This window comes from Zingiber officinale, chromosome 5A (genome assembly GCF_018446385.1).
Source record: "Zingiber officinale cultivar Zhangliang chromosome 5A, Zo_v1.1, whole genome shotgun sequence".
NCBI lineage: Eukaryota > Viridiplantae > Streptophyta > Magnoliopsida > Zingiberales > Zingiberaceae > Zingiber > Zingiber officinale.
Window position 1 is genome coordinate 64117013 of NC_055994.1, and position 12476 is coordinate 64129488.

At 42.1% G+C, this 12476-nt stretch overlaps 1 protein-coding gene across 2 annotated transcripts; it reads right to left on the bottom strand.

The window, feature by feature from the left end:
• Positions 1–197: 197 nt before the first annotated feature.
• LOC121980528 lies at positions 198–2002 on the bottom strand. 2 transcript variants are annotated; one of them, XM_042532604.1, is made up of 3 exons: positions 1823–2002; positions 873–982; positions 198–799 (listed from the first exon to the last, which is right to left on the bottom strand). In XM_042532604.1, exons 2-3 carry the CDS (start codon positions 939–941, stop codon positions 290–292), a joined length of 579 nt encoding a protein of 192 aa, XP_042388538.1. In that variant the 5' UTR covers positions 942–982; positions 1823–2002; the 3' UTR covers positions 198–289. The 2 variants fall into 2 exon arrangements, with proteins under 2 accessions (XP_042388538.1, XP_042388537.1); XM_042532603.1 differs by having other exon boundaries at positions 873–2002.
• Positions 2003–12476: the final 10474 nt, after the last annotated feature.

Consider the following 12476-nt stretch of genomic DNA (forward strand, 5'->3'; position numbering starts at 1 on the left):
CCATAAATTTACATGTCCTTTGGTAACACGAATTTATGATTACGGGTAAATTCAATAAAGTAATCTAATTGACTTATTTATTATAAATTTAATTTATTGAATATAGCTTGTGTGGGTATCTATTATTGTCATTCTGTTTCTTTTTCAGAAAAAAAAACAAAGAAAAACTTTTCATTCATCTCAAACTGAGATGCCAGTTGTGGGATTCAGTGAGATTGTGTGCTTCATTCACTTTGAGTTTGAACTAACTTTGTGGTACTAAGCATTCAAATACAGTCTAGAACTACCATCACAATCCAAAAGAAACCAGCATGTCCTGTTTGGAACACGGGAAGAGCCAATTAGGTTGCTTTATCTCCTCCTTCCTCATTTGTTTTTGGATATCACACCCACCCTTTCTATCATTTCTCAGCTTTGTGAATACTTGTTTCTTGAACTCGGAATCATTTGAAGATGAAGAAAAGCTCGAACCTGAATCAGAAGTAAATCGCGTGTCATTTTTCTTTGACGGAGTTCTGTTGCTTCCGGTGGCAAGCTTCAGCTCAAGATCATTACTCTCTTTCATGGTGAGCATGACTTCTCCTTTGTGTCTCTCTATGTATTCCTCTGCTGAGAGTGCAAGGTCAAGCAGGTGGCGAGGCTGCTGCCTCCAGTCACAGTAGTCATCACATTTACTGTCTCTGCCTTTTTCATCCCTTTCTCCGTCAGTTGGTTTATACCTTTGCCTTTTCATGTCAGCCTTCTTCATTTCTCTCATCAGCAGTTTCTGGATATTGTACAGACGATGGAGTTCATGGACCTGGATCAAGAATGGAAATCAACTTAGCGTTTGAGAAAAAACTTGTTCATTGTAGATCAATGAAGAGTACTACCTGATATCTAAAGATTTCTTCCTGCTTTAACATGGCAATCTTCATGCATTCTCTGTCATATTGTTTCATATCTCTGGCCTTGCCACGGCGTTTCAACTTTTTTTGAATTGCTTCAAGAGAAAGCTCCCAAACAATATTTATGCAGGCGATCCGAAAAATAGTAAATTTACCACAGAAAAAAAAAATAAAAAACAATGATAAAAATGCATTCAATTTCATTCCAATTCAACAAGGACAAGGGTTCTGTGCGAAAATAATTTATGTCAGTGATTTTGCATCCTATCATCTACTGTCAAAGCTTGCGATAAAGAACGACTGTGGTTGCTTAACACAATAGCATAGGAGCTCTCTCTTTGTTTTCGATCAAATATTTACATTATATCTTATACATAAGATGTTAACAGATAAAATACATACATCACCTTATTGGTTGCCTATTGGTAAGTGAAGTTACTGCTAGTCTCATATTAGCATGATAAGCAACACAATGTTATACTTTCCATAAATTGTGGAAGTACACAGTAGCTAGCTACATCAATCTCTTGGTCAGTTGTGCAATAGCTATATAAAAGAAATCTGATAGTTAGCTTTGCCTTGTTTGGAGCTGGCTTTGAGTTTCTACACTGCTATAAGAATCAGTTATTGTTCCACGAGGAATATCAGTAAGGTTGAAAAGAATCTCACTTCAGGAATTTCAAGGGCTTAAAAAGTTTGTATGGAAGTCCAACAAAGAAGCAAAAAAAAAATATTCCTCTGCAAGAGGGTGAAGTGCCTCTATCTTTTCACTGAAGATTTCTGATAAATTCTTATTCTTCATGAGACCGGCGACAGATATCTTCAGTATGCTAAAATCTCATGCATCTTACATGTCAACTAAGAGATTTTCAAAAAAAAAAAAAGCATGATAGCCGAAAATATATAGTGGAAGGGAATAAGATTTGTCACCGTACCTGAGTTCTCTTAGCTATTTCTATGAAGAGTAGGACTTAGCAACCTTCAGAAAGTTTGAAGTGAATTCTCCTTGTTTCTTTACTTTCAACTTACAAGATCTTAATGCCCAAATCTGCCAAGACAAAGGAAGGATGCAAAGATTCTGCACATGGAGTTTCACCAGGATATTTGAGTGGGCTTCAGCCAAATCTGACTCCTTGACCTCGTGCACTAGAAGTATTTATGAAGGGGGAAAGATGCTCAGACAGTGACATGAAAAACAATACATAATCAAATAAGATGAGATGGCCCATCTACTCTATCTCCATTAAAAAAACATAGAAGGATTAGCGAGGGCGCTGAGGACGAGTGTCATCATTGAAAAACATGGAAGGGTACCAATTTATAACAAAAGAGTCTTAAGATGTCATTCAGATATTCACGGTTCAATCTCCATTTACAATATATTTATAAGAATTTTCCTTCAAATGAAACACACAACCATAAAAAATTTTCGATTTATCCTAACAATCAATAAAAAATTTCTATAAAATCAAATTGATCATCCTAATATTAATATTACTTGGTTCATCATTATTCTTTTTTTATTCAAAAAATATAAAGCACTATTGATCCTGTCCAGAATCTGAGTTAGACGAAGGTGGATGAGCTGTCGTTAGTATTGACAGAGAGGCAACTAGGACACCCTTCTTGTATGCGCCTACAAGAACGAACCCCCACGTGATGCTGCCGTGCAACGATGACTGTGTCGGCACTACTTGAACTCTACGCACACTCAAACAAGCACACGGAACGTTAGAGGCCAGAAACCAGGGAAAAAGTCCCCGGAGCAGGCTCTCTGATGTTCATGTCAGGTACTTTTTCCCCAGAAGAACAGTGTACGAAAGAGAAAAAAAAGTAAAGGACAAGTGCGAATGTGCGAGAGAGCATACCTGCGCAAAGGCGAGGACCTCCCTTTTTATATGATAGTGCGTACCTCTGGAGCCTGATTGTGTCAGCGAATATTGGGTGTTAGAACTTGTCTGATGATGGGGGATGCGTGGCACCCTTTTGTGGACTGGAAGAAAGTTCCATTCACATATGACCATAGACCATTGGAATATTCTCTGACATACAACAGTTATCCTCTGACAGACGATTACAATTCCCTAACCTTGTTGTCGTGTAGCACCTGCTGCCCTGACTGGGTATGACTAGGGCAGCTCGGGGTGAACTGTCAGGTATAACACTTGGCCTAAGTCTTGAGGGACAGGGAGAGCTGTGGTGAGATCGCTCAAGAGTTGATCAGAAGTTTGTCTACTGAGAGAATCAGACCTGGATATAACCAAGCTATGCCAACCTGACCAGCTAGAGCAGGTCAAGCTTTACCCTAATTACACATCCTGATTCAGATCCTGATCTGTAAGCATCCGACCAGACATTATGGGTCTGACGACACCAGACAGTCCTACCTCTTATTTCCCTAGCTATTGACTGCCACGCCCTCTTGACTATTGACTGTCACGTCCTCCTGACTGTTAACTGCTACATCCCTTTGACTTTTGACTACCACGTCTCCTTGACTGTCGACGATTGGACCCTACCATTATGCACCGTATCATAAGCCTCCTCCCAAATCTAATCGAAGGAGGCTCAAGTCCGACTGACTAGACCTAGTTCCTGATGTCATTTACCTCGCCAGGATAACTATTCATGCTGCTCCTTTCCTCACAGTGCTCTCTTCGATCTCGAGTGGTGGTTTAATGAAGGCTCTGCTTGCTGATAACTTGCCCAAGAACAACAGTGTATAAAGCTGACACATGAGTTGTTGAGTATGAGAGTATGCTTGCTTATACCTCGCTCTGGGGTAAGAGTTTAGAATACTGACCGGGAGGTCGTTGGGCGCGAGATCATGCTCACTTATAACTCGTGCTGGGGCGGGAGTCTGGGGTCGTGAGAGCATGCTCACTTATAACTCGCATTGGGGCGAGAGTCTGAAGGTGTGAGAGCATTCTCACTTATAACTCGTGCTGGGACGAGAGTCTAGAATCCCGATCGAGAAGTCGTTGGTCATGAGAGCAATCTCACTTATAACTCGCGCTAGGGCGAGAGTCTGGAGGCGTCAGAGCATGCTCACTTATAACTCGTGCTAGGGCGAGAGTCTGGAGGCTGAGAGCATACTCACTTATAACTCGCGCTGGGACGAGAGTCTGGAATCCTGACCGAGAGGTCGTTGGTCGTGAGAGCAACCTCACTTATAACTCGCACTGGGACGAGAGTCTAGAGGCATGAGAGTATGCTCACTTATAACTCGCGCTGGGGCGAGAGTCTGGAGGCGTGAGTGTTAGCTAGAGCCCTAGAGCCAATCATTTGATGATTGTATTTTGGACTTATTGTATCATATTCTATATAAATAAAGACATTTGGTTTTTGGTTATTATACTTACTTGTATTGGTGCCAAATAAACTAAGTATAATAACGTCCTTGAGTAGACGGTTCTCACCTATATCAATCGGTTAGTTGAACCGATAGTGAGATGATATAGGGAACACTACTCTTAATCATTCCTAGTCGAGTATTAACATTCAGGGACAATGTTAATGCAATAAGACTAGCATGTAGGTCAACTCGATGACTTGATCTCACAAGTCATGGATATAGAGATATCAAGTTGACACATGGGTATACATTAGAGAATGTATACTGAATGACCCGCCATGAGAAAGTATCATGGGTCGTTATATGAGTGTCATATACTTTCTCATGTGGCTATTAGTATGACTACTAGTCCTTAGACCTGAAGTCACCATGGTTCCCTACATAAGGAGTTATGTACTTTGGTTTCGTCAAACGTCACCCGTAACTGGGTGGACTATAAAGGCGATTACTGGGTATATAACGAATTATGCAGAGGGATGTGAGTGATGTAGATGGGATCTATCCCTCCCATATGACAGGAGCGACATCGGTATTCTTGATAGAGTGAGACCACGAAGTGCATGGCCATGCCCAAATAAGTCAATATAGGATATTGAGCTCATTTGATTTAGTGAGTCTACTTGGAGTTCAAGATTTAGATTGGTCAGAGGATGACACGGTCTATGCCTCACATTGATAAATCTAGATGTCTAGGATAGAAGGATACTTGTCATATTTTGTGAGGAGTCACAATTAGTAGTCACAAGGTGATGTCGGATCTCGACATTCTTGTAACTTGGGTAGTAATGATGTGTTGCTAGATACCGCTCATTACTTATGCTCCTAAATGGGTTTAGGGCATTGCCAACGTTACAAGAACCTATAGGGTCACACACTAAGGATAATTAGATGGAGATTAGGTTCATATGATGAACCAAGAGGATTAGATTCATTTGATGAATCAAATTGGATTAAGAGTAATCCTAATTGGGCTAATTTGAGTTGGACTCAAGTTGATTCATGTGTTCAATGAGTCTAATTTAGATTATGACTCATTGAATCAATTTAATTTAATGAATTAGATTCATTATATATTAAATTGGCTTGAATCAAATGGTTAGATTAGATCAACCATGGAAGAGGTTTGGTCAAGTTTGACTTGACTTGAGAGGAAGATTAAAAGTTAAGTTTGACTTGACTTTATGCCACCTCATTGGTGAGTTGGCATTGATGTGGACTAATGATGTTACTCCACATCATCATCATGGTTGCCAACTCATGGGAGTTACTAGTGAGTGTCACCTCATGGAGGTTACATTCTCTCCTTGATGACAACTTAATGCATTAATGAGGGGAGTTACACATGAGAAAAGTGGCCGGCCACATTTTGAATGGTGTGTGAATTGATTTTGATTATTCATTCAAGTGTGGAATTTTACATCTTCTTCCTCTCAAGCTCTCCCTCTCCTCCTTCCTTGGCCGAACCACATAGGTGCTAGCACACCTTGGTTTTTGGTCACCTCCACCTAGTGTGTTCGTGTGGATATGTGTAGAGAGTTGTCTACATTGACAATTTCGAGATCCGGCGTACCGAGGACGAGCGGGATACGCAAAAGGGCACGCAACAAGGGTAAAGATCTTCATTATGTAGATCTAGAAGTTTTGTAACTCGTACTCGTATGTTTTCGAATTTTTCTTCGCACGAGATCCGTTGGCTAGGGTGATTCAGGATTTCCGAGACGCGAAAAAGCGATTTTCGCGGCCCGAAAAATCCAACAGTGGTATCAGAGCCACGTGCGAAGCTTGTACGAGTTTAATTTGATTTTTGTGAAAAATTAAAGCTTCTGTACATTTCTGTAAATTTATGGTTTTTATAGTTTTAAGAGTAATATTTCTCGTAGAAGTGAAGCGAAGCACAAGTGTTTATACATTTGTAGGCTTCGACTACCGAGAAGTTTTTTCCGAAACGGCATCGTTTCGACCCAAATCTTTTTGGGACAGCGGGATAAGGTGCTCTTGGATCGCTTAGGAGCAACTCGCGATGGTTAGATCGCGGGTAGGGGTACTGCCCCTAACCCCGCAAGGGGATTTGCTCCGCGATTGCGCCCGAAATCGCTAATCGGGACCGCTGGGAAAAATTTACTCATAAAATCTGTAAAATTATGAAAAATTACAGAAAAATTACAAAAATATATAATTTTGAATTATATATTAATTTTGTGATGGTCATGGCCCAAAGACCCAATTTGATTGGACAATATGTGTTGTAATTCATAATACGGCCTGCGTGCCGTTATGTGATGTGCGTGCTTGTATTTTTATTTTATTTTCGCGACCTGCGCGTCATGCCTTTCGCATATATTCTGGTTGTAAATTAGATTTAGACTCGAATGTAACTCGAGTTTCAAAATTATAATGTACAAAATTGGAGCTGTGGAAGGTCCACTCGAGACAGAGTTACGAGGAGGGCGCGAGCAACACGAGGTGGTCAAAGGAAGGAGCTTGAGAAGCTGTTGACCTTAGGTTGACCATCCGATCTTCTCATTGGCTTGAGAAGATCGTAGTAGGGCCATGACATAATCACAAAATTATTTGATTAATTATTTAATTAATTGTTTTGTGTGTATGTGATGCATGCTAGTTAATTAAGTAATTAATTAGTGCCTTACGATTAGATTAGATCTAAGTCGTGCACATGATGCACCCTTCGATTAGATTAGATCTATCGAGTATATGATAGCATCATCGTTTAGATTAGATCTAAATCACGCCAACTCGTAATGCCTACCATGCCGTGATACCTACCACTACCTCGATCGCATGTAGTTGTTGAATCTGCCAAAGCAGAGCAACACATACTATCTTGGTAGGGTACGGAGGGACAATCTTGGTCCCGCCTATCAACGCATGGGTGAGTACAACTCAATTAGATTGAGTATTCCTAGTTAACTCGGTTGGATCGAGTATAACTATAGGCATTCTTCCAACGGTTGGAAAGATAGGTCAAAATTACATTTATATTAACTCTCGGGCGTATTAGCCAAAGCTAACTCGAGTTTTATTATTAATTCGGATCTTGATCCTATAAACAAGAGTTGCATAGAGATGTAATTGGTAATCGTTACCTACCAATCATACTAAGTCTTGGGCGTATTAGCCAAAGCTAACTCAAGGGTTAGTATGATGTGGATCTTGTCCCACGTGAATTATAGAATTCAGTGGGAGTATCATTTAGTTAAAGGCCTAATTAAATGATTAAGAATATGATACTTATTTCTGCATTTATTTCTGTTGTAGAATTTCCATGACGTCAAATACGAACACCTTCTCTCTGCGATCTGTCCTTAAGAAGGACAAGCTCAACGGAGCAAATTTCCTGGACTGGTACAGGAACCTGAGAATAGTTCTCACCCAAGAACGTAAACTGTACGTTCTGGAGCAGCCCATTCCGGAGGCTCCTCCTGCCACTGCCACGCGAGCAGACCGAGATGCTTATAAGAAGCATCAAGATGACGCATTAGATGTGTCCTGTCTTATGCTCGCGACCATGAACTCTGAGCTTCAGAAGCAACATGAGTTGATGAGTGCTTACGATATGGTTGAACATCTTTGTCACCTATATCAAGGACAAGCAAGGCACTCGAAGAGGAACTCCAAAGAATACCTGGAAGATCTTAAGAAGAAGAGAAATAAGATTTCTACTTCAGGTATACATGTTATAGAAGTCAACCTCTCTATTTCTTCATCGTGGGTATTGCTAGTGGGAGATTGTTAGCTAGAGCCCTAGAGCCAATCATTTGATGATTGTATTTTGGACTTATTGTATCATATTCTATATAAATAAAGGCATTTGGTTTTTGGTTATTATACTTACTTGTATTTGTGCCAAATAAACTAAGTATAATAACGTCCTTGAGTAGACGGTTCTCACCTATATCAATCGGTTAGTTGAACCGATAGTGAGATGATATAGGGAACACTACTCTTAATCATTCCTAGTCGAGTATTAACATTCAGGGACAATGTTAATGCAATAAGACTAGCATGTAGGTCAACTCGATGACTTGATCTCACAAGTCATGGATATAGAGATATCAAGTTGACACATGGGTATACATTAGAGAATGTATACTGAATGACCCGCCATGAGAAAGTATCATGGATCGTTATATGAGTGTCATATACTTTCTCATGTGACTATTAGTATGACTACTAGTCCTTAGACCTGAAGTCACCATGGATCCCTACATAAGGAGTTATGTACTTTGGTTTCGTCAAACGTCACCCGTAACTGGGTGGACTATAAAGGTGATTACTGGGTATGTAATGAATTATGCAGAGGGATGTGAGTGATGTAGATGGGATCTATCCCTCCCATATGACGGGAGCGACATCGGTATTCTTGATAGAGTGAGACCACGAAGTGCATGGCCATGCCCAAATGAGTCAATATAGGATATTGAGCTCATTTGATTTAGTGAGTCTACTTGGAGTTCAAGATTTAGATTGGTTAGAGGATGACACGGTCTATGCCTCACATTGATCAATCTAGATGTCTAGGATAGAAGGACACTTGTCATATTTTGTGAGGAGTCACAATTAGTAGTCACAAGGTGATGTCGGATCTCGACATTCTTGTAACTTGGGTAGTAATGATGTGTTGCTAGATACCGCTCATTACTTATGCTCCTAAATGGGTTTAGGGCATTGCCAACGTTACAAGAACCTATAGGGTCACACACTAAGGATAATTAGATGGAGATTAGGTTCATATGATGAACCAAGAGGATTAGATTCATTTGATGAATCAAATTGGATTAAGAGTAATCCTAATTGGGCTAACTTGAGTTAGACTCAAGTTGATTCATGTGTTCAATGAGTCTAATTTAGATTATGACTCATTGAATCGATTTAATTTAATGAATTAGATTCATTATATATTAAATTGGCTTGAATCAAATGGTTAGATTAGATCAACAATGGAAGAGGTTTGGTCAAGTTTGACTTGACTTGAGAGGAAGATTAAAAGTCAAGTTTGACTTGACTTTATGCCACGTCATTGGTGAGTTGACATTGATGTGGACTAATGATGTTACTCCACATCATCATCATGGTTGCCACCTCATGGGAGTTACTAGTGAGTGCCACCTCATGGAAGTTACATTCTCTCCTTGATGACAACTTAATGCATTAATGAGGGGAGTTACACATGAGAAAAGTGGCCGGCCACATTTTGAATGGTGTGTGAATTGATTTTGATTATTCATTCAAGTGTGGAATTTTACATCTTCTTCCTCTCAAGCTCTCCCTCTCCTCCTTCCTTGGCCGAACCACATAGGTGCTAGCACACCTTGGTTTTTGGTCACCTCCACCTAGTGTGTTCGTGTGGATACGTGTAGAGAGTTGTCTACATTGATAACTTCGAGATCCGGCGTACCGAGGACGAGCGGGATACGCAAAAGGGCACGCAACAAGGGTAAAGATCTTCATCATGTAGATCTAGAAGTTTTGTAACTCGTACTCGTATGTTTTCGAATTTTTCTTCGCACGAGATCCGTTGGCTAGGGTGATTCAGGGTTTCCGTGACGCGAAAAAACGGTTTTCGCGGCCCGAAAAACCCAACAGTGAGAGCATGCTCACTTATAACTCGCGTTAGAGCGAGAGTCTAGAATCCCGATCGAGAGGTCGTTGGTCATGAGAGCATGTTCACTAATAACTTGTGCTGGAGTGATAGTTTGGAGACATGAGAGCATGCTCACTTATAACTCGCGCTGGGACAAGAGTCTGGAGGCGTGAGAGCATGCTTACTTATAACTTGCGCTGGGACGAGAGTCTGGAATCCTAAACTACACATGGCCTGAAGCCTTGACCTGGATGTGATCTGAAGGCCTGACCGAGAGGTGATTCGAAGGTCTGACCAGGAAGTAATCCGGAGGCCCGACCAGGAAGTGATCTGGAGGCCTGACCGGGAAGTGATCTGGAGGCCTGACCGAGAAGTGATCTGGAGGCCTGACCAGGGAGTGATATGGAGGCCTGGACAGGAAGTGATTTAGGGCCTAATCGGGAAGTAATCTAGAGGTCTGACCAAGAAGTGATATGGAGGCCTGACCAGGGAGTGATCTGGAGGCCTAACCAGGAAGTGATTTGGAGGCTTGACCGAGAATTGATCTGGAGGCCTGACCAGGGAGTGATCTAGAGGCATGACCAAGGAGTGATCTAGAGGCCTGACCGAGAAGTGATCTAGAGGCCTGACCAGGAAGTGATCTGGAGGCCTGACCGAGAAGTGGTTCGTCTGAGCAGCATCTGCGGCTTGAAGTGGTTATGCTCAAGGACTTGGTCTAATGCTCTTGTGACCACAAAGTGCAATACGTAAGGCCTTAGTCAAATTTCAATCTTACTCTGATTTCGAGAAGGAGTAAAGGCTCCGAGTTTTGATCAACACTTCCTGTCATCTTTTGTTTTATTTCTTGAGGCCCTCGCATGGAATTTTCAGTCCTCGAGGCATGATCTTCATAAGGTAGGGCGCTCCTGCTTGCATACCCACCATTATTTTCTTGTCACTTCTATCATAAATTCCTTTCATCGGGAGATGACACGTGCCCCACGAACTTTACTCCTCATAATGTATGACGCATACTTTTTGCACGCACCCCCAAATCGCTTCCACTTCTCGATCCGATGGCTGACGTGCATTGTGCCATTTCAATTGTCCGGCTCACAACCTAATGTTTCCTAAGGGTTTTGATTTAAAAACCCTAAAGGTTGTTCGCTACTGTTCCTTAGCGCTTGTCTTGCCTCGACCTTTCTTTCTCTACTTGATTTCACTCGCTCACCTTCCTCTTCGTGCCTCTCTTTCTGTAAGTACTCCTTCTTCTTCATCTTCCACTCCTATTTTCAATCCTACAATGACCGGCAAGATGGAAATACCCTGGTATGCGTACTTCTATTCTGACTTGTCCGATGACCATCCTTCTTCTCCTCATATCGGTTTTGTGATCTTTTTCAAGGATCAACTTCTCGGCAGTCTTCGCTTTCCTATCCATCCTTTCTTTTCTTCTGTGAGTAGGTATTTTGGCATTCCACTATCTCAAATCTCCCCCAATGCCTTCCGCGCTATGTGTGAAATGGTGATTCTTTGCCGCTTGTATCAAATCTCCTTGACTCCTCAGCTTTTCCACCATTTTTATTCCCTCAAACACTCAGAACCAAGTGTCTTCATGATGCAATCCCGGACCGGGTACATATTTTTTGAGGGAATGTCTTCTTCCAACAAGGGTTGGAAGTCTCAATTTTTTTATGTCCAATTACCTGAGTCCGGGTCTTGGCCTATTGAGTGGTGGTACACTCTTCCAACTCCCTCCAAGCTACGTGATCACCAGCATCAGTCAAACTGCCTCACAACTTCAGAGAAACTGGAGGGAGTGCAGCTTCAGCTTTCCAAGCTACTACGAGAGAGTGTGTTATACACTTTCGGGCTTAGCCCTATTTGGACGCCTTTGGGCGCTCCTTTTGGTAAGATCTAATGTCTCCCCTTTCAGGTCTTCGCTAACTGAGGTATTCTCTTTTTATTTTGCAGAAGCTACCATGTTTCGCGCTTATGCCCTCGACTCTTCTGAGTTGCCAAGCGAGATTCTGAAGAAGTGAGGCCAAGAGATTTTGGCGAGCCAGGAGGTTCCTCCGGCCTCTCAGGCCAACGCCTCAGTAGAGGTTTCCTCGTAACAATATGGGGACCCTGAGACCCTCGGAATTGAATCGCTCTCCACTGAGGCAACTGCGGGTGAGAGGGCTCCCTCACCGCCTCCAGAGCAACATTTGTGCCTTCAGCGCAAAAGGTGACGCATGACTCCGACAGTCCAATCTTCACCACAGAGGATACCTGAGTCCTGACCTTCCTCTAAAGCCAAAACACCCGCTCGGGTGACCCCTTCCCCGGTAACAAAGGCGGTTACCTCTTCTCTTATTCCCGTCCTCATTTCGGAGAAGACCAGCTCCCAAATGGGAGACCAGCCCAGTTCTTCCACACCTTCTGCTCCTACTTCGGCACCTACTTCTTCTTCCCTCCCTAAGGAACGCCTCAAAAGTAGGTATGCCTTCACCTCCTCCTTCCATCTTCCATCTCTACAAGTGATGGGCCTCATTCCTTCTATCAGCGCCTCTCCCCACTGTGGTCAGGTGCAACTCCATGGGGCCCTGGCTAACTCATGGGAAACTGTTGCCGACCAAATTTTAGAAGGCCCGCAACTAGAGTTGGTTGA